The sequence below is a fragment of the Solanum dulcamara genome, chromosome 7, assembly GCF_947179165.1.
Source record: "Solanum dulcamara chromosome 7, daSolDulc1.2, whole genome shotgun sequence".
Taxonomy (NCBI): Eukaryota; Viridiplantae; Streptophyta; class Magnoliopsida; order Solanales; family Solanaceae; genus Solanum; species Solanum dulcamara.
Window position 1 is genome coordinate 9076635 of NC_077243.1, and position 25160 is coordinate 9101794.

Sequence of the window (25160 nt, forward strand, 5' to 3'; positions counted from 1 at the left end):
GACATCTGTTAAAAATAGCCAATCTATCTACCTAGCATACTCTCCATTCCCCATGACTCCATATCTAATATGTTGTTCTCGTTATTCTTGTTAATTTTAATGTAAAAATATACTCTCCGTTTCATATTAGTTTTCTATTTTTTTCTTTATATACTTGATTGAAATCATAAGTAAAATAGTTAGTTTAATTAATTTATCATGAAGACATATTTTTAAAGAATTTCCAAACTTATTTACACATACTTTCAAAATAAAATTAATTATAAAGATAAAATTTTAAAAAATCTAATTAATCCTAAAAATTTATAAAAAAATAATTAATTCTATCTTAATTTATAAATTAATAAATAAATTGAAAACTATTTATAAATTATGAACCAGTAGTATTGAACGGAGGGAGTAATAATACTTTTTAGATTTTTTATATGTAAAAACTAAGATGTCCTTATGAAAATAATACAATAAGGTACAATTCAATTGACCCCTAAAACCACACTATTGGATGGTCTGATAAAATATATTTTTTTGGTTTAAAGAAGAATGGGTACCTTTTTAATCGGTTTCAAAATGAATGATTCTTTATTTTTTTGATAATTTTTTAAATGCTAGCTTTTTATGAGACGTGTTTAATATACAATAATAAAAAATATTATGTTATATTTGTTAGAATTTAAATTTAAGATCACAAAATTAATTTTTTTTATAAATATTATATCAAGTCAAATTAGATTATTATTTTTAAAAAGGAAGGGAGTAATAATTGGACAAAATTGACTAGTTGGGGGTTCATGTGCCCCTTCAATATATTGAAGAGTCCCGTCCTAGGCGCTCATCCCAATTCCAACTTCCACCTAAAGGGGTATCTTTGTTCTAAGTTGAACCGCCCTAATTCACCCAAACCCAAAAAAATAACAAACCTAGAATTGTTCATTTTCATTTTGCCTCGCTGATGTTTGTTCATACATCACTGCTCTATTTAGCGTAAAAAAAAATGAATTCGCAGCTTCATCTCCGTGCTAGTCATCTCCCTAATCATTGCATTTTGTTGCCACCAACGTCCTCGCACACATTTTCTGTATTGAATTCTTGGGGAGAAAACAGAGTGGTCTTAGGCCTTGGGAGATCTTTCTTGGGTTTGAACGAAAGAATATTAGGAAGCAGAAGAAAGACATTGATTAACAAAAGAAAGAAGGATTGTTGGGTTATAAGAGCATCGGCAGGAGGTGCAGCAGTATGGGATGGTTGGATGCCAGAAAAGTCCTCGAAAACTCCTTCATTAAGTGAGATTTTTTGGCCTTCAGCAGGTGGGGTTCAGTAATAATACTCGCCTAGTTTTGATCTGTGGTGAAGATTAATTCATTTATTTACTGTATGTTTGTTTATATAGGGGCATTTGCGGCAATGGCAATGCTAGGAAAGATAGACCAAATATTGGCAGCGAAAGGGATATCTATGACTATAGCTCCACTAGGAGCTGTTAGTGCTGTCCTATTTGCCACCCCTTCTTCTCCCGGTGCTAGGGTACGCTTTCTATTTCTCATTATTCGTTTTTTCTCTCAAATATATGTGCTAATTTAACTATTTTATATTTTATATTTAAAAAATAATATTAATATTCTCATTTTAGTATAATTTAAATCGAAAATCACCACACACGAGTATATTCTTTTGTTGAAAGTATAAAGCACCTTTTTAGCTGCTTAAAACTTTAAGCCCTAAAATTTTTAAAGTCAATTAAAAATAAAAAAATTAGGATTTCTAATTTTATGTTTCTAAGTGCTTAAAATTATCTTTTTTAATCATGAAAATTACTTTTATATCCCTTATATTTTAACTAAATTTTCAAATTACTTTTTTTATTCTTTTAACCCTAAAATTCACATCATTTTTCTCGTTTAAGCACTTTTATCCAAACACTCAACTGTTTATTTATAAAAATAACTTTGAGCACTTCAAAATTCTAAAAGCACTTCATACATAAAAGTTATTTTTTTAAGCCATTCAAACAGACTCTATATTTTGCGTAAGTGCTGTGCTTTTTTTTTTTTGGGGGGGGGGGGGGCGGTGGGGCGTAGGGGGGTGAATGGGAAAGGTAGTGGTTGTTTTAGTGGACAGTTATAGCCGCATCGTCTTATGTTATCTGCTCATATACATGAGATAAATATGGTCATATATTAATTTATAGGAGTATCCAATTGTCACGCGTAGCTTAAAAAGTTTATGTTTTCCAATCTTAATAGTGTTTTTGATGAAATTTTGAATATTAAAGATTAATAGTTATTTGTAGGTTTTGTTGGAGCAAGAAATGAGACGTTAAGAGTTAAGAATATGATCTAAAGGTCCATTAAATGAGAGGAAAACAATGAGGTTTTAGAAGTTCAATTCCTAGCATAAACAGAAAATATTATGATTTTTTATGTGATTAAGATAAGATTACCCTATAATTTTCATGAAGAAAGGTAACAAGTACCAAATAAAATAATTGATAATTGATTTGGACATCTCAATCTTACAAAAATTTAAAATAATTGTATGGTCACTTCCGCTAAAGTAAGTGATGGAAGTCATTTTAACTCTTTTGATAGTAGTACTAATTTCCTTGAAATTCATTTTTTGGCATCCGAAAATGATCACTTCCATCAAATCTATGTATCAAGTACATCCAACTGTAATTTACAAATAATCAAGTCTAATCACATGTATTATCAATTAATTAAGTCAACACCCAAATTTAACATTGTAAGCCATTGTAAGCATAATTAAAACTAAACAATTTCCTTTTTCAATTAGTGCTTTTTTTTTCTACTCAATATTATATAAAAGTCAACACCCAAAACAAACATTATAAACCATTGTTTCCATAGTTACAACTAGTATTTTAAAAGACGGCGGCGTGAGGCAAGACGTTTTATTTAATATAGGGGTGTAAGCTCTATGGATCCTTAAATTTATAATTTATAACATAATGTAATAAAATTATAACACAAAATTATAAAAAATACATTAATAGTTTGAAATAATTACAAACATGATTAAGGAAACTTATAAAAAATAACACTTCTAACATGACTATACAAGTATAAATAATGTAATATTTTAACTTTCTAATAATAAAAGAGTTATTATTTCTAAAAATATTTTTTATCATACTATCCAATTTACCCTCCTAAAAGAAAACAATCAATAAAATTTACTAGTATTATAATAAAAACATCACTCCATCGTGAATAAAAATAAAATTGGTTTAAAATAGCTAAATAAAATATGATAATTTAGAGATATATGATAAAATCATGAAGACCAATGATAAGTGAAAAAGTAAAATTTCGCTACGTAATTTTAAAAGAATTGTTACGTAAAGATGTGATACTACTTATTCTTTGAGTTACTCTCAATCTTCTTATCTTTATAGATTAAAAATTATTAAGTATCATTCATTTATTCAAGAATTATGAGGGTCAACAATGTTAACTAAAGATTTTAACACATAATTTGTGTAGGATCTGTTAGGCGAGCCTCGAGTGTTGGCGTGCTTAAGGCCTACAGTCGGGCGCTTAGGGCGTAAATCTTACAGAACTAAGTCTCACACTTGAGTCTCAGAGTGTTTTGTTAGAGCCCCGCCCCGGGGGCTCATCCCAACAGAGTCTTTTAAAACACTACAACTAAACAATTTCAGATTTCAACTATGTCATAGAAGAATTTTAATAGCTCAATTATTGTCTTATCTTTCACATTATTGACGAAAATTTGTTTCTTCATTTTATAATTCCCTCTCCATTTCTCTTTTGCCTATCCCCATTTTTTTTTCAAAAAGAACTGTACACTTGCTTATGAGGGAAAAGAATCAAGTTTGAATAAACAAACGAGAATTCTTGTGGGAAATAATTATGGATGGCAAAATCAAATCCAACTCGCCTAATTCGTTTAAGTTTGAGCTGGTTATTGATCTGTCTATTTACTAATCCAGTCTATTTTAGTTCAATTCATTTTAGTCCATTAAAAATTGGACTGATATGTAGTCTAAATTGACTAATAAGAAAATCTTGTCAAAATATTTTTAAATAGACATAATAAAAAATTATAAAATAACAAATAAAACAATTAAAACTGAGTAAAAATTGAACAAGTTGGATTTTAAATGCATAATAACCCATCAAATTTATTAATTCAACTCATTTTGATCTGCTAAAATTTAGCTCAACCCATTCATTTGAAACATGAGAAAACAACCACTTGAACATGAGCAATCTTCGGATTCATAAAAGTGAATATTGTTTCTATCTTGTCATCGTCTTCCAAAAATAGAAAGTGTTGCAAGATACGTTGCAAAACAGTAAAAAAGTCCTTAATTTGGTTACTATCAAATAGTGTGTACCTTTTTAATTTATTTGTTTTCTTCCAAGTGTTGATTGGTTCTCCATTTAAAAAAAGCCTTGGTTCCGTCTGTCTAGGATCCTTCACTGCCTTTGTCGTGGCTAATAATTTTTCTGTTTGGTTGTGATATGACAAAAAGAACAACTGCTTTTTGGTCTGCTGCTTCTATTTTTAAATTTGTAACATGTAAATTAATTGGATCCTTGTCTCTCTACCTATTGAATGTCGTAATTGTGCTTATCAAGATTCCCTTGAGGAACATTTGGTTGGCCTATAGGAAGAATTAGTCATTGTATAATATTTACCATTATTCAACATTCTTTTATACATTGTTTGGTGTTGCTTCGAATTTTCCTCATAAATTAATACCTTCATAAGTTGGTAACATATATAATACTTGAATAAATTTTATGCATTTATATGTGTTATTTTATGCGGATAAAAAGTGAAATAAAAATATGTAGATTATAGTAATACATGAAGTAAAGCGATTGATATGACTGATCCTAATGTATTGACAACCCTTTCTTTTGAAAAAATAAACACTCATTTTAACAAGGGCTTCTTCAACGAAGGTTTTAGCCATTGGTGACCATATTTTCGTAACAGTACCATTGGGCAGTGGTTCCTTTGGATGCTAGTCCAAATATATAAACTTATGCATTGATTATGTATATTTGTACTTAAATATACAGAACCTATACATTTGCTGGCTATTTGTAAACTATATCATCAATGTATTTATCTCTTTAAACTATCCATTGTACAGAGATAATACTCGTATAACAACATTGATACAATACACATTATTAATCCATGAATTACAATCCCTCCATTATTAATTCTTACATTGCAATCTTGCACTATTAATCTGCATAACTTCTTTCTAACCAAAAGAATACTTAATGTGCCTTAACAATCGCGTCAAGAAAAAGATTAATTCTTTACCGTATTACTGCTGGAAGAATGAGATGATTAGTAGAAAGGGAACATTTTACACATTACCATAATTACTGTACAAAGAGCATACAAGATAATTTTGAAAATATTAAGGAAAATATAAAGAGTTAGGGGGAGGTCATTAGATACGGAGTACCTTGTATGTTATGAGTAATCATGGTAATACAATAACAATAACAATATACCCAGTGTAATTCTAGTCGGGGAGTATGTTGTACCCCATAATATTCTCCAAATAAGACAATGGCAATCAACCCGCCAATATAAACTTAAGATTTGAGTTTCAATAAGCAAGTTCATAACTAAACAAATGAATCCAGTTTTAAGTCGTCCAAAAAGAGAAATAGTAATCGTCAAGTGGCTTTTCTGTTACAAAACAAAATTGAGTGAATTTTTGAGATAAAATCTATCAGTTGAATGACAGTCTGAGAAATTAACTTTCAAATTTTGTGAGGTGAATGTGCAGAAGTACAATATGTTTATGGCACAAATTGGTTGTGCAGCCATTGGGGTTTTGGCATTCACAATATTGGGCCCAGGTTGGCTAGCTCGAAGCACCGCCCTTTCAGCTGCCATGGCTTTCATGATTTATACCCGTTCTGTTCATCCTCCTGGTAAATTAGTTTGCAAATTATCTCCTTTTTTTTTAATCTTATGCTGATGTATGGAGTAACTCCGTAGATTCGAAGTTGATGTGCTAAATTTGTGTAATGTGTGGTAGCTGCAAGTTTGCCGTTGTTGTTTATTGATGGAGCTAAGTTGCATCAGCTCAACTATTGGTATGCTCTGTTCCCTGGAGCTGCTGGATGCATTCTTCTCTGCTTAATAGTAAGTTTTGCTTCCACTCTGCACCCTGTTAAGTACTCATCGTTTTATTTGTTTGGAATTATTTTACTTTAGAAATGAATTTAAGAAAGAAAGAAAGAGTACGTTTGAAATTTATAGTCTTAAATATGTCACAACATTTGATTGCTATTTGAAACTTGTGGTTAGACATTTGTGTGCGATAGACACTTATGATTAAAAATATATATATAAACGTGTGATTCTTTTTGGAACGAACAAATAAAGAAATAATGTCAAACAAAGTTGAGTGGAGGGAGTACTTGTATTAAACAATTTTCACTTGATGAACTAACTTTTCGTTCGAGTTAAATTTACTTTTCTTAACATTGTATCGAAAGCAGAATCACCCAAACTCTTGGTTTACCCAATATTGGGCCAGTATGCTAATTTTGTTTATGCACCGATGTTTGAACAATCCTTACTTATATAAGTAAAATTTTGGATTGAGTTAGTTTCAAGGTCGATGAGCATTGTATCGAAATCTTCTTCTTTTTAAATTGTTTCTTCAGTATTTAGCTAGCTAGTGTTTTAAGATGAACTTGGGTACTAGACTACTAGTTTGGTTAGTTCAATTTTTGTTTCTTGTATCAGACTCTTTATTAACGCTCTCGTTTTCCAATCATTACAGCAAGAGATTGTGTGTTACCTAAAAGAGAATGTCAAATTCTGATGTACAAAGTCAAGCGGATGATTTCGGTTTATATTTGTGAATAAGATCATATGATTCTCATTCAACCAAGAAATTGTATTTGTGAATAACATATCATTCTGGAAATTGTCAGCATGATATTATTTTACCATGTATTAAATGCCATCAGGAAATATCACTAATTTGTGATCATCATAAGCTATATATTATTCTTATATTAAAGGAAAAATGCATAAAGTCACCCTTAAAGTTAAACGCTAGTCATTAAACTTTTTAGGACACTTAAACTTCAGCAACATTCCACAAAGTTTAAAAGTCTTTTTAGAAATCAGAGACTAATTTAGAGACGACTTTCTGTATTATCCCTAAATTTAAATTATTGATAGTATAAAAAACAACAACTATTTTTCAGCTAGATATTGAATAAAAGTAATCCTCCTTCCAGTATACCGTAAAACGTAAGTGATTTATAAGGTTTTGACACATATATGTTAAAAACTATTTAATATCATTATTTAAAAACATTATTTGACTAAATAAAATTACTACTCACAGGAAAACGTAAAGAAGTATTTCAAAGAAATTTTTTGAATTTATTTGGATCAATTAGACTAGGAGAAGTCTAGAACAGAAAAAATATTACCTTCTTGATTTTGACTCTTAAAAATTTACTTATTTTGAACCAAATTTAGAAGACTATTAAGTCTCTAATTGAGAACATGATGGGGTGTATAATACGATGTTGAAAGAAAGTTACAACATGGATTATCACAGTCACGGAGCTAGAATAAACTATATATATATATACTAATTAAATATATGGGCTTTGCACGTGTGTATTGCTTTAATTAAGGACCCGGACCCGCTATTCAATGTGGAACTCAACTTTCAAAGCGGGATCCGATCCAGACTCTCGACTCTCGACCCAAGGCCCAACTTCCAAATCGGACATGACTCCGACTCTCGATTCAAAACTCAATTTTGGAATCAGGACTCGACCTCAACACCTGACACTAACGACGGATTTAAGACCTGACCTCTAGATCCGATTTTCGAACAGGGATCCAATCCTGACACCTAATTTGAGATCCAACTTTCAAAATAGAATTCGAGCCCGTCACCTGACGGGGACCCGACTATCTGATGTGGAACCCAACTTTCGAAGTGGGGCCTGATCCAAACTCTCGACTTCGACTCTCGACTCTCGATCCGATATTTTCCGACGTTTGATATGCCGACTACTTTTGCTATTGAAAAAACGACAAAATTCTAGTAGTGCTTTAAATCCTGGAGGACAAAAGCATTTTCCCTCCTGGTTATCCAATCTTATATAATTAGGATTGATGTAATTCTTTATTATTTTTGGATACCTTAATAAATAAAATCTTCTATCAAATATTTAGGAATTGGCCAATTATTTTAGGATTTGTATTATAGTTCATATTTAATATCATTAAATAATGACGTAAAAAAATACTGAAAAGACGATTTTGTCTAAAGAACAATATTTTAATGAAGGACAAAAGGTTCAATCAACATTTTCTAAGGACATTCATTCTTGTTGAAAGTCGGGTTCATATTTGATTCGGGACCCAACTTTCGAATCAGGACCCGACCACGAGATTTAACTTTCAAATCGGGATTTGATCACGACACTCGACTTCGACGATCGATTAAGGACCTACTCTGATACTTGTCCTGGGACCTAACCTTGACTATTGATCTGAAATTCGACTCCAACACCCGACACGAAATCCCACCCTGACACCGAGGACACCTAATTCGAGATCCAATTCTGACACCTCGAAATCTTACCTCATTTTTTATTCAGGATCCGACATTCAAATTGAGATTTGACCCCGATCCAATCCGGAATTCAAGAGTTTGGTCTCTAATCATCTTGAATTTAGGAAAAAAAAGATTTATGACGAAAGGTTGTATCTCATTGAATTGTTGATCGAATATTGCCTTTATTGAAAAATTCTATAATAGATAAAGTTAGCATTTACTATTTTTCTAAAATTGTCGTTTATTATTTTCTTTAAATGATTGTTATTTAATTATTATGCAAATATGTAGGACTTTGAAATTAATTAAAGTTATAACTAATAAATATTTACTTAATAAGGATATAAAAGTCGTTCAATATTTAACGGATATTTTGATCAATCAATATTAAAAAATGTGTAGAAATTTCATACTCATACAACAACAACAACCCAGTTTTCCTACAATATGGAGAAATTTCATACTCATAGTTTACTTGAAATATATTTAATATTAAGTACCCTAATATTAATAGGATAATATGTATCCTGCAATAAACTTAGTTCTAATAGAAATATGTTTTATTTAGTCCTAATATAAAACTGTGTTTATACCTATTAATAATTTTTTACATAAAAAAATTTTAAGTTAAAAAGGCACATAAATAAATTAACTTTTACTGAATATATTGATCAATCAACATATATATTATATTTAGTTATATATAAATATTATAGTTTTTCATAAGTTGGGAACTTGAGATGAACCCAAATAGCCAATCAACACTACGTGGCTCTTACCCCGTAACAAACTTATCCATAATAAATTACTCCGTACTGCAATATGCACGTTGCTCTCTTCGTCGATAGACAGTAACTTTTGAAGCAATGGTTGATACCGAATACACAAAAGATGTTATTTTTCCTTCGAGGCCTGTTTGGAAAGCCATAATGTAATTAAATTTAATGTAATTAGATGTAATTATATTCTTTAGTATATTTAGTAGATTAAATAATTATACTTTTCAATTTTTAAGGAAGGGTAAAAAATTAGTGTAATTACATCATATAATTACATGAAATTTTTTAAATTTTTTTTTTATTTATATTTATATTTTTCATTTTAATTTATTTTTTAAAAATATTTTTATTATTCTAATATTTTTTTAAAATATATTTTTATTTTTTTACTATTTATATTTCATTTCCTTGTCATTATCAACCTTACTTTTTCACGTGATTTCATGCAATTTTTTATGTTATTTATTTATTTATTATTCTATTTTTTTTATTTGCATAATCTAATTTTAAAAAAATTATATTCATGTAAGTTGTGTTAAAATTTGATATAAGAGTATTATGTTAAATTTTTTATTTAGAATTTATGTCATATTTTCAATTTCATTTGTTTTACTTTTGAGCCAAAGATCTTCCGAAAACAACTTCTATATTCTATCCCCAGACCCCACTTGTGGATTTCACTGGGTATATTATTGTTGTTGTTGCTGTTGACTTGACATTTCATATTGTAAACCATTAATTTTTTAGTTAAACTTGATAAATTATTTTTTTGTCAAATATTTAAATAGTTTTATGACATTATATAATATAAACATTTTTTTCAAACATAAATTTCATGATGTTCATTAAAATCTTATACTTTTAGTTTTTTTGATAAATTAATTAAAATATACAAATTTAAAAAATATAAATAAATTATTTTTTATAATATTAGTTAAGAACATATGTTTATTAATTGATATTTTAATTTAACATTATTTATAAAGGTCCTTATTTGTCTAATATAAATTTTAAATTTAAATGATTAGCTTTAATTTTTAAAATTTAGTATAACCTTATAATTGCACTTGTGCAACCAAATAGTACACTTGTAATTATACTGTAATTACATTCTGATAATCAAACAGGTTATTGTAATTACTAGGATGTATAATTATTAGATTGGTAATTACTATTCTAGTAATTACATCATTTCCAATTACTAGATGACTTTTCAAACAGACCCTTAGGGTTGATCTTGCCAAAGTGGGAGCCGCCGCGGTGTGGAGCTAAAATTTTGATTTAAAATATGAAAGAGTAAATGTACTAAAAAATAAAAATTTGATCAAAATTTACTCTCTCTCCTCTTTCTCTATATAATTTTATTCATATATATGGTATAATTTTTCCCCGATCATAAATCCAAATCCACTTACTTCTAAGTAGTTCCGCCATTGGTGGCCGGGAGCAGCCAGGTGAGAAGAGGTGTTGCAACAAAATAAATAAATAAAAAGTTCAAATTTGCTTTTAGGCCTTTATAGACTAGTGTATCAAATGCATGTGAATCAAGAGTCATTACTTATAATAAAATTTCAAGTTTTTATTATATAACTAAGAAAGAGAACTCAAATCAACATTTATAATTTAAGTTGAAAACTTTGCGTCTTTATGCCTGACCTTAAGCTTAAAGCTAAGTGGTTTAATTAGTGGTTTGCCTTTTTATTTCAATAACATATTTTTTACTATAATTTATGCGCACACAAGTAATAAAGTAAGGAATCGTTTGGTTGCTAGTTAAGAATATGCAAATATTAATAATGTAAAAATTAATTATATAAAATTTAATTATTCATATATTAATTTTTTTTTATTATTATACATAAAATAATAGATAATTAAATTGATTCATAATTTATAATGGGGAGGTTTCAAAAGTCTCTAAAACATTAACGTTAAAAGCAATTCTAGTTTCTAAGTGGGAGTTTAATATTGGGGAAGTTTAGAATTCTATATAAAAAATTAAAATATTCACATAAATAGTTTTGACAGAAATGATTTTCTAGATTTTTATTTTAAAAAAGTTAATTGTTTTAAGAGATTTTTGTTTTTACTAGATTTTAAAATAGTAGATTTTACCTAAATCCAGAGTGAAAAATGTTTGGGGGAGGAAGCATCACAACTAAAGTTTGATATGATAATAAATAATGAAAATAAATTGGACACGATAATTTTACGTGGAAACCCCTCAAACAGATAGAAGGAAAAAACCACGGGGTAGAAGGATCTTACTATGATAATATGAGAGTACACTATTCTCAAATACAAGGAGAAAACAACAATTAACACTTCTCTCTTGTAAAAGGAACTACTAAAGAGGACACTCAAGACTATAATATTTATCTTGGTGTATAACCCTCTTTGTATTTTTACTCTCACTTTTTCTGAATGAATCAAATGAGGACAAGAGGCTCAACAATTGCTACTGGTTGCCTGTTACTTTTCTTGCATTTCCTTCTTTTATTTTTCTGCCTACTTTTTTCTTTTTTTTGACTTCTGCTGCCTAACTTTTCCTTTTAACTTTTGACTTTTCTTTGCAAAAAAGCTCAATTACAACTTATCCCTATTTTTTCTTAAATTATTCAATTTTCCTGATTTTTTCCAGATTTATGATACATCAGTAGTATGTCTGATACATCACGTTTTGATACATAATAATTAATGATGTTGATTTTTTTATGGAAAGATAACGTAAATCAAGTTAAGTTTCCTTCTTTCAGTCAATTACTTAGCTAAATAAGAGAATTAACCCATACAAAGCGTAGCAATTATGAGGGACTTGAAAAATTCAAAAACAAGAGCATAGGATCGTACCGAACTTTAATTCAAAATTCAAAATTCAAAATTCATCAAGCAATTCAAGATGAATATCTCGATTCTACTGAGACATTCTGGAGTTTGGCAATCCGAGGTAAGATATGAACGATACAAAATTGATGGAATCGTAGTGGGTGACAAGATTGATTTAGGATTATTTGGTACAAGGTACTACAGGTGTTTTGTTGTAGATGTATCAGAAGCAGTAAAATTTGATACATGAGAATCTGATACATAAACTTTCATCTTATATTTGAATTTGATACATTGATAACTGATACATGACCATTCGACAGATTTATAGTTGATACATTGAAAATTATTGTATTAGCTTCCAACATATTTATGGTTGATACATAACATCTCGTATTGATATAATCTGTAGATGTATCAGAAGCAGTAAAGTTTGATACATGAGAATATGATATATAAACTTTCATCATATATTTGAATTTGATACATTGATAACTGATACATGACCATTCGACAAATTTATGGTTGATACATTGAAGATTGTTGTATTAGTTTCCAACTAATTTATGGTTGATACATAACATCTCGTATTGATATAAGCTGTAGATGTATCAGAAGCAGTAAAATTTGATACATGAGAATCTGATACATAAACTTTCATCTTATATTTGAGTTTGATACATTGATAACTGATACATGACCATTCGACAGATTTATGGTTGATACATTAGCATTGTTACAATGCACCACATATTAGAAATGTTATGTATCATAAACAAAAATTTATATTCAACAACATCTGCTAAATTGCCTAAATAACTGTATAGCTTCTTCACTATTGATGATTTGAAATCATCAATAAAATTAGCCGTATATGCAGTGTTGAATCTCAAAGAGTGGGAAGAGATCTTTTTGATGACGTACTTCAGTCCCTACATTGACAGGAAAAATGATTAAATACAACTTGAACTTGATACATCGTACATCTGATATGATACATTAGAATAGATGATACAAAAATGACCTTATGAATCAGATGCATGGCTAATCATTATACATATAGAGCTTATGTATATTGATATGAGACACTTTGTTTTGCCTTTAGGTTTTAAAAATAATAGAAAAAGCAGAAATTAATGTATCTTTAAACAATGCAAAAGTCAGAAACGCCTTATGTATCTTGATTAGTACTTGATGTATCAGAAAATTATGAAAAAACGTTAGACCTTATGTATCAGAACAACAATAACAAAACCATATCAGAAGCTTAAGTATCAAAATAGGAAATTTAAGAAAGGTACATTGAAATGTATCAGAAAAATCGAGATTTAAAAAAAATAATAGAACACAGCTTAGATGAACCCAAACCTTTGGAAGATTAGAGCATGTTGTAACCTCTTCAATCTTTTTGTCTGCTTCTTTGGGTGCTTGTTGAACTGGAGATTTCGACTTCAATTTCGAACGTAACTTATCCATAACTACTGGATCGTTACGATGTTTGAATCTCGTGGTAACCTTCCCAAAATGAATCAGAACCCGGTGAAACAAGAATTTCTTGATTTTTATTCAAACGTGTGAAACCAACACTAAAAGATGGAGCGGATTATATATGTATCAATGAACAATAAGAGTAAAAACAACAAAAAATTACAGAAGAAATCAATGAAAATCGAAGGAGGTGAGATTGAAGTGAGATTCCAGATAAGGAGAAACTTGAATATACCTTACTTAGAAACTTGAAATTGAGTAATACTTGGACTGAAATTCAAAAAAAAAAGAAAACTGTCGAAGCTCAAGCTTGAAATTAGGAGTGAATTTAGGATAGTTGAGAGAAGCTAAATGTAATGTATCTATAAGATGAAGAGAGAGTTTAAAAAAAGGAATTTTTGAAATTTGTACAAATGATGGAGAATATTAATTAATATGATAATATAGCATGTGTAAATAGCTAATTTTTCCATTAAAATATCATTATTTTCTATTCCTACAATAAAAGGACATGAATCTCTTCTTCAATATTTTCTAAAGGGAAATTTCAACATCAAAAGTAAAAAGAAGAAATTTTGGGGCGTGGGGCCAGTGGACTTTTAGACCGTACATCTATAAGCATAATCTTTTAGATTAGTGCCAATTGCCACATAAAAGGCATAAATACAAATTAGAGTGGGACCCACAATAAGTATATATATTGGAGTCTCTTTGCCTGGTGGGGTTGTCATGATAGTTGATTGATGCAGTGGTTTAGTGCTAAGCACGGTTTTAATTACGACCATTTTGACAACAACGTCGCCGTTTTATATATATATTTTTAGAGTATAGTGTAACTAGTAGTCAATTAGTGCGACTAATGTAAATTTAGTCATAAAAAAAGAATATTTTTGATTAAGTAAAGTTTCATTTACAAAATTTAAGTCGAAGTATCTAATTTAGAATGAAGAGATTTCATTTGCTCCGATAACACCTGTTGGTGGTGACAAGGACATCGATGCCTTGTTCTTACACGCGTTATCTTTGAAATCAACAACTTTATATTTTTCTTCCTGGGGTGCAAAAATAGAAAGGGCCTTGTGGATATTAATTTTTAAAGTACTTTTGACTATTTTATTTTGGAAAAAGGTTTTCGAAAAAGATTTATTTATTTTAAATAAACAACTTTCTCAAAAACACAACTTCTCTTTTCTACTTAAGTTTTTGCAAGAACTGAAAAAAATAATAGTCTTATTATTGAAAAAGTTTGCTAGTTCAAAAGGAACCTTAAAAGTAAAGGATTTCTTTTTTCTTGGTGGTGTTGAGTTTAATATGAGTTCCTGCCTCAGCTTAGAGAAGCAAAATAGAAATAAGATTTTAATTAATAAAAGCTTCTTCCTTTTTGCCCAACCACCTACGGTAAGTGCTTATTAGCCACTAATTTATTTAATTCATAAGTGATAATCAGTTTACGTGGTTTGACTTTGGTGATATCCTACTCATGTAACATATATTTAAGTATAAACGTCATACTTTCAAAATATTAAAATCTACAAAGTAATTTAATTCTCCTTCATGACTTGGTAGTATATTTGTCATAGTTGGTTAGCTTATCATTCTTTTAAAAGTGCTTGTAATTTTTTTAGAGTGAGCATCATCAATTTTTATTTCAAATTCTGTCAAACAAGTATAGTATTTTTCTTTCTTGGGAATCGGTTTACAATTAATGATATTGAAGACGTACAAGTTTAATTATTAGTTGGCTAAATAGAGCCATAGATGAATCCACGATTTAAAGTTTATTGATTTCTATATAATGATCTCAAGTTAATATTAAGTTCAAGTGCACTTGTGAGATTCGATCCTGATGTGTAATATATTTTTAGATGTCGCATTAAAAAATGTTTCTTTGTATTGTTTGCTGGTGAAATAGTTTATGTCTTTTCGATCAGGTATAGGGCGATTCTGAACCTCCAAAACGTCTTTTTGTATTGTTTACCCTTATTTCGAATCTGTCCAAAGAAGAATAAGTCTAATTTTGTTGAATAAATAAGGTTAAAGGTAGGTATATTAATGTGCTAACATCAAAAGATAATGACCCTTAGAGACTTCAAGAATTGAATTAATTAAAGACCCTACAATTACTGTTTGACAAGTTCTCCTTTGATTAGTCCTCTCTTACGAGTAATACCCACCCACTGTTGTTGCTTCTTGTTTCATTGCACTTATTCCTCCTGACATTACCATTATGGGCGACTGATATATGATTCGATATTTTTAAAATTTAATTTCAGGAATTCAAAAATTAATAATTAAAAGCAGATTTCATAAACCACAAAGGCAAATTTAGACATTTCACAAACTACTAAGGCAAATCGGGACCTTTTCCTTGTGACCAAGTGAAATACAAGCCAAAATTATCGACAAGAATATGAACGAGCTAAACTTCTAACAAAGGGAAAAGTTAAGGACATTTTCTTAAAGTATAAGAGCGCGAATTTGGACATTTGCCTTGTGTAATTGGTCACGGTGTAATTGAGTTGTGATCACTCCAGATTTTTGCCAAAACAGTGACTCCAATAGCATAAATTACAGTAAAAAACATGATCTCCTAGTTGACAAAGAAAAGTTAAATTTCACAACATAAAGCACAAGCTACAGCCTACACAACAACAGGTTTGCAAAGCGCAATAGCCATAGTTCCCAACTGTTTTGTTACCAGAACCTATAAACTCATTTGGGTTCTGGACCCATACACAGGAATTTATTTATTACAGAAATGTGCTTCTATACAATGTCTCTCCAAATATATGACACATTACCAGACACAATAAAATAGTCTTCCGCATTGCTACTAAATACAACCATTTATCAACTTAATAAGTCCAGAAACCAAAACCTTGGTCTTCAACTGGAAATGCAAAGTAGCTCAAATTTGAAGATGTCGCGAGATAATCATCATCCGCGCCTTTGCTTAGCAGGTTGGCAGTAGAAAGCATAGTCTTGCTGAAGTTTTCATCATCATCCTGAGATAAATGTGACTGCTCAGTTTCAAATACACGAGCAGAATCACTAGTGTAGTGTGGGCTCTCTGAGTCGAAGACATCGCTCTTGACAGAGCTTAAATCTTCCTGCGGGTGTTTAACAACCCGAGCCGGTACATTCAACATTTCTACCTTTGAAATTGGATCAACCACGGTTTCTTTCGCCATTGCATCGGAGTGTTTCTCTATATTGCATAAAGCCAATTGCCCATTTCCTTTATCTTTGATAAGCAGCTTATCGGTGAGCTGGAAAACCTGAATAAGGATTGAACCATCAACATAAGCACAGTGTACGAGCTAACGAAAATGAATCAACATTTTAATTACCCCTATGATTGCAAATATAATAAAGGTCCTTACTTCAGTTCTAAGATCTTCTTTTTCCTTGAGAAGATTATTGTAATTTGATTTCAGAGTATCATATCTATTCCTCAATTCATCATAATCTTTCTCGAGCTGCTTAGTCTTCCATCGTGCACGACGATTCTGAAACCAAATTGCAATTTGGCGAGGCTGTAGACCAAGTTCTTTAGCAAGCTGAACTTTTCTTTCAGGTTCAAGTTTATTCTCTTCCCCAAAACTCTTCTCAAGAAACTGGACTTGGTTGTCTGTTAGTCGCCTCTTCTTCTCCGCTTGATGAAAATACTCCCCTAATTCATCAGCTTCAATGTCATCCTGATCGAATGAGTCAAAGAATGATCTCTTCCCTCCATTAACACCGCGAAAACTAACCATAGAACTTGATCCTGATAGATAAAAATACCCACAGAACAAATTACTACCAAGGAGTATCAGTTGCTCGTCAATCTTTTCTTTCTAATACAATTTGCTATACAAATTCAATTTCATATCTTGATATGCTAACATGATCAATCACCAAAAATGAAGGTTATCCCGACAGTATTGAAAGGGAAATATCACAAATTCATACAAATAATAAGATTTCCACTTATACCAATATTAACCAAATAAAAAAATTCATTCAGAAAAAAAAGTCAACGCTAGAAGAAAAGAGATATAAATACCCAAGAAAGAAGAAGAACAGGCAGGGGCAAAAAGAGAACCAAGATGCTCTTTTGTCGCAGTAGTAGAAGAAAACATATCCCTCTGTTTCTGAGTAATAACGCCATCGAAATTAGAAGCACCACCGTAGAGAATCCCTGGAGCCATCATAGCTTCGAATTCTACAGATTTTTTTATATATTATAAAGCAGAGATCTTTTCAAGGCACACCCATAAGTTCTTGATAAATACCCCCTTTTAAATCTTGTATTATAACTATATACTATGGGGAGAGATAGAAGAGATCTAGAGCTTGTGGCGAAAGAAGCTTGTGATTATGATTTCAGTGATGTGGGAAGTGTGAGAGCACCTACTGCCGATCACCATAAACATCATCACCCTTGCTTACAAAAATTCAACACAAGGATATGAGTATAAGAACACAAAAGAGGGATGATGGTCAATATCAAGAACCCAAAACAGAAGATTTTGTTTGCGTTTTTGTTTTGATTTTTTGGGGAGAATAGAGCAGAGCAAGAGAGGTGTTGGAGCAGAGAAGCGATGTGACTAAAGTGTGTGATTTGTTTCTCTTGGCAAGAGACTACTTATAACCAAAGATAAATTTAGCTAGTGAATAAAATTAATTAAGGACCCATTTATACATGTTATATGAAATTAAGGTATGAAATTCGATTTATATGAAGTTAAAATTTTGTTTGAATGTATAATTTAAATTTTGTAAGAAATATTTTAATAAAATTATTAAATTTTTTCTAATTTTTATATTATTTTATTAAATGAGCAAACTATAATTCATGAATAAGATATTAGAATGTACTAAAGCACTACATTGATAAATAACATATCTCCATATTAGTGAATAATAGCAATAACTAGTTATTTTTTAATCTCTTCATACCAACCATGAATCTTTCTTGCAAAATTTTAAAAGATGATTTTTTTTACAAAATATAAACTTACCATATATTATATCATACGTTTATCTATTTTAAGTTATCATACATTATATCATAGATTAGCACTTTCTCAATTTCAAAGCTAATACCATGTATCTGTGCCAGTATATCTATGTATAGATACATTTTTAGAAAAATTAAAAAAAATATAAGTACACATATATTTTTCCTGAAAGCTATCCATTCATCTACCGTAAATATATACACACATATATAAAATATAGATACAGAGTCATGTGTACCTCTTCAAAACACATAGGCAGGGGAAGTTTATCATTGCAAATTATCTAAAAATATATGTTCCTATTCAGGGGAAGTTTTCTTTTTAGTTTATTTTCATTTATTCGAATTCCGGGAAAAGGTGTGGGGGGAGAAACTGATAAATATAAACATAGAGATATATCAATTTGGATTCTGGATCGTGGTGCACAACTATTTTACTCTTAACATAATTCGATCTCAGGATATAACTTTTTTTTTGTTTGTTAAGAGTGCCACCCTAAATAAATTTTATAATGGACCATTCAAATTTAATCAAAATTCTAATATGAAATTCGAACACAAAAAAAAAAAGGGGAGATACATTCATAGAGATGAAAACAATGTCCCAATCAGTCGGTGGGGTGACGTATATTGTTACTCTTTCTCTTTGCCTTTTGGAACTTTTTGTATTTTCAAATAAACAAAAATAAAAGCTCTTCGAAATCATTTTAAAATTTGAAAGGGCAGGTTACATGAACATAACTGTTACTCAATTGACTTCTATTCACTAGACACGTTACGATTGAACGTTATACAAAATGAGATGTTGGTACGACAATGGCGTTGTAACCGTAGCATTTCAGTCCCACTCACTCTCTCCACAACTTCGGGATTTGGAAGCATTTTTTAGTTATAACTTGGGTTTAATACATCAAAACCATCATTCCTTGAATTTATCATATAATGGATACTTGAGACGTGCACAAAATATCTAATAAAAATATTTTATCAGGTATTTAAGTGTTCAATTGAATAGAGCAAAATAAAAATATTTTATCAGGTATTTAAGTGTTCAATTGAATAGAGCAAAAGTTTGAATGTCTGAATAAAATTAATTAGCAAATTTGAGGGGTTATTGATATATTGAGCCTAATGTCACGGACTTAGACTTAGATTAAGACCTCCGTACGACACTTGACAATTTACTCATGAATCTTTTACGATCTTGTAAGCTCAAGTAAGCCTTTAAGACTAGATCGCTAAGAAAATGCTAGATTGTAAGAAAGACAAAAGAGTTTTTATGAAGAAGACTTTTGTATTGCTTGGAAGAATACTTGATTGCTACAAATGAATGTCTCCTCTATTTATACTACCCCTAAGGGGCTCAAGTGTAAATAGAAATTGCTATACAAGTCCCTCCATATTTACAAAGAAGTCCTTCTCTAGAATTCTCTGCACACTCTAGAGAATTCCAAGTCTTTCAAGACTTCTCTACAAGCTTCTCTAAGGATCTAGAGTCTTCCACTAACCTCTCCAAGACTCTAGATTCTTCTACCTTCTTCAAGATCAAGTAGCGGGCCATAACACTCTCCCCCACCTGATGTGGCGACGACCGCGATGCACTGCTGCTGTAAGAACTCCCGGATTTTGTCTTTGAACTGCCACAGGTCTTCATATCTCTCTCAGGTGGCCTCCTTCGGAGATTGTCCCTTCCAATGGACTAAGAACATAGCAGTGGCTTGTTGTCCCTGTTTTCGCTTGGCTTGGTAGTCCATAATGGCCTCGATGTCTCGATCATGGGAGGCGGTGATTGTGAGTGGCGCTCGACTTGATTCTCCTCGGCTAGGATCATCCTTGTCCTCATGGTACGACTTGAGGATACTGGCATGGAAGGCAGGATGAACCTTAAGATGCGATGGTAGCTCCAACCTGTAAGAGATCTTGCCAACCTTGGCAACGATCCTGAACGGGCCCTCGTACTTTCGCACCAAGTTTTGATGCATGCCTCGCAATGCCTTGAATTGCCTGGGGTTGAACTTGACCAAGACCATGTCTCCAACTTGGTAATCCATGGGACGACGCTTGCGGTTGGAAAACTTCTTCATCTTCTTCGCTGCCTTGTCCAAATAAAACTTCGTAATGTCGAGCTGCTCCTCAAAGCCCTTGGCCATGTGATAAGCCCCCAAACTCTTGCCCTCGAACGTGGCCGGTAGTGAATGTAGAGTTTGTGGCTGTTGGCCTGTGGCTAGCTCGAATGGTGTCCGCCCTGTGGCCTCACTCCGCTGTAGGTTGTATGAGAATTGGGCTACGTCCAATAGTCTCTCCCAATCTTTTTGATGGGAGCTCACAAAGTGCCTCAAGTAGCACTCCAGTAAGGCATTGACTCGCTCCGTCTGACCGTCTGTTTGCGGGTGGAAACTAGTGGAGAAATGCAATTTCGTGCCAAGAATCTCGAACAATTCTCTCCAAAAGTTCCCGGTGAAGCGTGGGTCTCTGTCACTGATGATGTGCCTTGGCAATCCCCAATACTTAACCACGTTCTTAAAGAATAGCCTGGCAGCCTCCTTAACAGTGCAACCTGCCGTGGCGGGCATGAAGCTGGCATACTTGGAGAACCTGTCCACCATGACCATAATTATCCCATATCCGTCGGACTTCGGCAAGTATATGATGAAGTCCATGGTCACGCTCTCTCATAGATGCTCCGCTACGGGCAGGGGCTCCAAGAGTCCTCCTGGTTGATGCTGCTCTACTTTGTCTTGCTGGCACACAAGACAAGTCTGCACATAGCATTTAATATCATCCCGCATATGTGGCCAGTAGTAAATCTCCTCAATCAATGCCCTCGTGCAATGCTGCCCTAGATGTTTGGCCCATAATATGTCGTGACTTTCCTTCATGATTCGTCGCCTGATAGCTCCGAATTTTGGCACATAGATCTTTCGCCCGGTGGTAAGCAGGAGTCCATTTTCAACCCAGAAGTGCCTTGTCTTGCCTTGAGCGACTAACTCCATAAGCCTCTTTGCCTCTGGATCATACTGCAGACCATCCTTGATTGCATCGCGGATGTCATAATGTGTTGTAGTGATGGCCGCTAGTTCGAACTTCCTGCTAAGGGCATCGGCCACAATATTGCCTTTGCCCGACTTGTACTCCAGCTCGTAGTTAAACTCGGCCAAGAAGTCTTGCCACCTAGCTTGCTTCGGGGTGAGTTTTTTTTGTGACTGGAAATAGCTAGTGGACACGTTGTTGGTCTTGACTAAGAACTTGGATCCAAGTAAGTAGTGTCTCCACGTGCGTAGGCAATGGACGATGGCTGTCATCTCCTTCTCCTACACGGTGTACCGCCGTTTTATCTCGTTCAGCTTGCGGCTTTAGAAGGCGATAGGGTGCCTCTTTTGCATCAATACTCCTCCAATGGCATAGTCGGAGGCATTCGTATGCACTTCGAATGTCTTGGAGAAGTCAGGCAATGCTAGGACCGGCTTCTCTATTACGGCATCCTTGAGGTCTTCAAAGGCCTCCTTACACTCCTCGCTCCAAACCCACGACTTATTCTTCTTCAATAGCTCAGTAAGTGGGTCGGCTTTGGCGGAGTAAGCGCTTATGAACCTGCGGTAATAGTTAGCAAGTCCAAGAAAAAATCTAAGTTCGGTTACCTTTGTAGGCGCCTCCCACTCTTTAATGGACTAAACTTTGGCCTCGTCCATACGTAGCTCTCCCTGGCTGATAACATATCCCAAGAAGTGCACTTCATGTTGGGCGAACTCGCACTTCTCCCCCTTGATGAAAAGCTCATTCTCGTGCAAGACTTGGAATACTTTCATTAGATGTTCCACGTGCTCCTCCAAGGTGTTGCTATAGATGACTATGTCATCTAAGTAGACTACCACAAACTGATCTAGGTAGGGGTGGAAGATCTTATTCATTAGTATGCAAAAGGTTGAGGGTGCATTGGTTAGGCCGAAAGGCATCACCAACCACTCGTAAGCTCCGTACCTCGTCACACATGTTGTCTTTGGTTCATCTCCCTCCGCTATGCGTACCTGGTAGTAGCCTTTCCTTAGATCTACCTTGGTGAAGTACTTGGCCTGTCCAAGTCTATCAAACAAGTCGGCAATGAGTGGGATGGGATACTTGTTCTTCACATTCACCTTATTGAGCGCTCGATAGTCTATGCATAGGCGCAATGAGCCATCCTTCTTCTTTTGAAATAACACCGGCGTGCCATAAGGTGCCTTGGATGGGAGGATATGATCAGCCTCGAGGAGCTTCTTCAACTGCTTCCTCAGCTCCTCTAACTCGGGTAGAGCCATGCGGTATGGAGGGTATGCGGGCGGCCTCGCTCTTGGCTCCAACTCGATCTTGTGGTCTACCTCACGCCTCGGAGGTAGGTGTCTTGGCAACTCTTCGGGCATCACATCTTTGTTTTCTTCAAGCACCTCCTCTATGCAAGGTGGCAATGTCTCCTTAGCACCATTGCTTTCATCCAAGCTCGCAATGGTGGCTACGAACATCGGTTCCCCCTTCTTTAGGCCCTTCACAAGCTGCATGGCCGACAGATGGGCTTGTCCTTCCTTCCTCGGCATCTTGACTAGGGGTACCATACAGGGTCCCTCTCGCTCCATCACCAAGAGTTGTTGGAGGTAGGGATCGATCATCGTGTGGTACCGTTAGAAGAATTCCTGCCCAAGTATAATATCAAAGATATCTAAGAGGGAGATAGTGAAGCTTGTCTTACCTTGCCACTTGCCCAACGTGATATCCACTCCATGAGTGACTCCGCACACGGGAGTCAATGGGGCATTGACCGTCTTTAGGCGGGTGTTGCTTGGCCCATAACTTAGCCCCAACCTTGCTGCCACCGTCTTGGTCATGATATTGGCTTCTGCTCCGGAATCCACCATAGCATGTGCGGGTCATCCGTTGATGGATATGTCAATATACTGGGCGGAGTTATCCCTTGTCTTCTCAGCTTGCTTCGCGATGGCTCCACATAGCTCGATCATGCCTAGCTGAGTCATGTCTGAACCCTGACCTTGGTCCTATTCCTTGTCCTTTCGCTCTCGCAGTATGGCACCAAGGTTCTTCATCTCTGTACACCTAACATACCCGTGAGGACCTCCACATATGTAGCAGCTGCTGCCCTTCGTGGTCTGCTCCTTTCTCTTGGCGTAGCCCTGTCGCCCGAACCTCCTACCTTGTACTTGTTGGAATCATGGCTTCTGGGTGGAGGATGTTGCTCTTTGACTATGCCACGATCTCCTCCATCTTTGGCATGACAACTCCTTATTTCTTTTCCCTTTCCCCTATCATGCCTGTCATGCTTAAAGTCCGTCAGGGCTTCAGCTTGGGTGATGGCCTCATCGATGGTGCTGACTTGACGGTGCTTCAACTCTGCAGCCCATCCATGAAGTAGAAGAGCATAACTTCATCTGTAAGGTTGGGGATTTGAAGCGTAAGGGTAGTGAACTCTTTCACAAAGGACCATATGCTACCCGTATGCTTCAGCTCCCGGAACTTGTGTTTGGCCTCATAGATGACATTATTGGGGAAGAAGGCCTTCTTGAACTCATCCCGAAACTACTCCCAGGTGTTGATGGTGCATAGACCCTTCTTGATCTCAGACTCCTTGCCTTTCCACCACAACATGTCTATCTCCGAGAGGTATAGCATGGCCGTATTGATCCTCGTCTTGTCGCTCTTCACTTTGTTACACTTGAAGTAATTCTCTAAGTGCCAAAGAAAGTTCTCCACCTCTTGTGCATCACGAGCGCCTTTGAACATTGGTGGCTTGGGAGCCTCAATCTTGGCCTCCCGGTCCGCACTAGACGTCATGCATCTCCCAGCATCTATGTCTCCTTTGAGTGCTGCCATCTCGGCCTTCATGGTCTCCATCATGCTTAGCGCGTCCATGAGCTGATACTCCAAGGAAGTGATCACCTCCTTCACCTCGTACTCGGCAGCCTTGCGCACCTCCAACTCCTTTTGGATGTTGTCGTTCTCCTCAAGGGTGAACTCCTCTAGAGACTTGAACTTGCTGTTGACCTTCTTCAAGCGCTTGCCTAATATCTCCATAGCTTGCCGGGCAGCATCCACCCTTGCAATCCACTCCATGCCGGGCGTGACGTCCACAGGCTCCTCACCTCGCTCATCGTCACTCACCACAATGGCTGAGGGTGAGTAGGATGTTAGGGCCTCGCTTGGTGTAGGCTCAAGCGGCACCTCCTCATTTCTCTTAGAGTTTTTCCTTCCCTTGCGGTGCTTCCTTCCAACATCTTGCTTGACGTTGGTGGTGGTAGTGGCGTTGATGTCTCCCTCACTTGTCATATCCCTTAGTAGAACCTCGCTCTGATACCACGTTGTCACAGACTTAGACTTAGACTAAGACCTTCGTGCGACACTTGATAACTTACTCATGAATCCTTCACGATCTTGTAAGCTCAAGTAAGCCTTTAAAACTAGA

General features: G+C 34.0%; 2 protein-coding genes across 2 annotated transcripts; one reads left to right on the top strand and one right to left on the bottom strand.

The window, feature by feature from the left end:
• The first annotated feature begins 788 nt into the window (after positions 1–788).
• On the top strand, positions 789–7031 carry LOC129896644 (uncharacterized). Its single transcript, XM_055972577.1, has 5 exons — positions 789–1304; positions 1388–1521; positions 5801–5948; positions 6056–6162; positions 6809–7031. The coding sequence occupies exons 1-5, from the start codon at positions 992–994 to the stop codon at positions 6848–6850; spliced, it is 744 nt and encodes a 247-aa protein (XP_055828552.1). The 5' UTR covers positions 789–991; the 3' UTR covers positions 6851–7031.
• Positions 7032–16304: 9273 nt separating this feature from the next.
• LOC129895413 (homeobox-leucine zipper protein ATHB-16-like) lies at positions 16305–18336 on the bottom strand. Its single transcript, XM_055971129.1, has 3 exons — positions 17759–18336; positions 17094–17479; positions 16305–16988 (listed from the first exon to the last, which is right to left on the bottom strand). Exons 1-3 carry the CDS (start codon positions 17904–17906, stop codon positions 16566–16568), a joined length of 957 nt encoding a protein of 318 aa, XP_055827104.1. The 5' UTR covers positions 17907–18336; the 3' UTR covers positions 16305–16565.
• Between the last annotated feature and the right edge of the window lie 6824 nt (positions 18337–25160).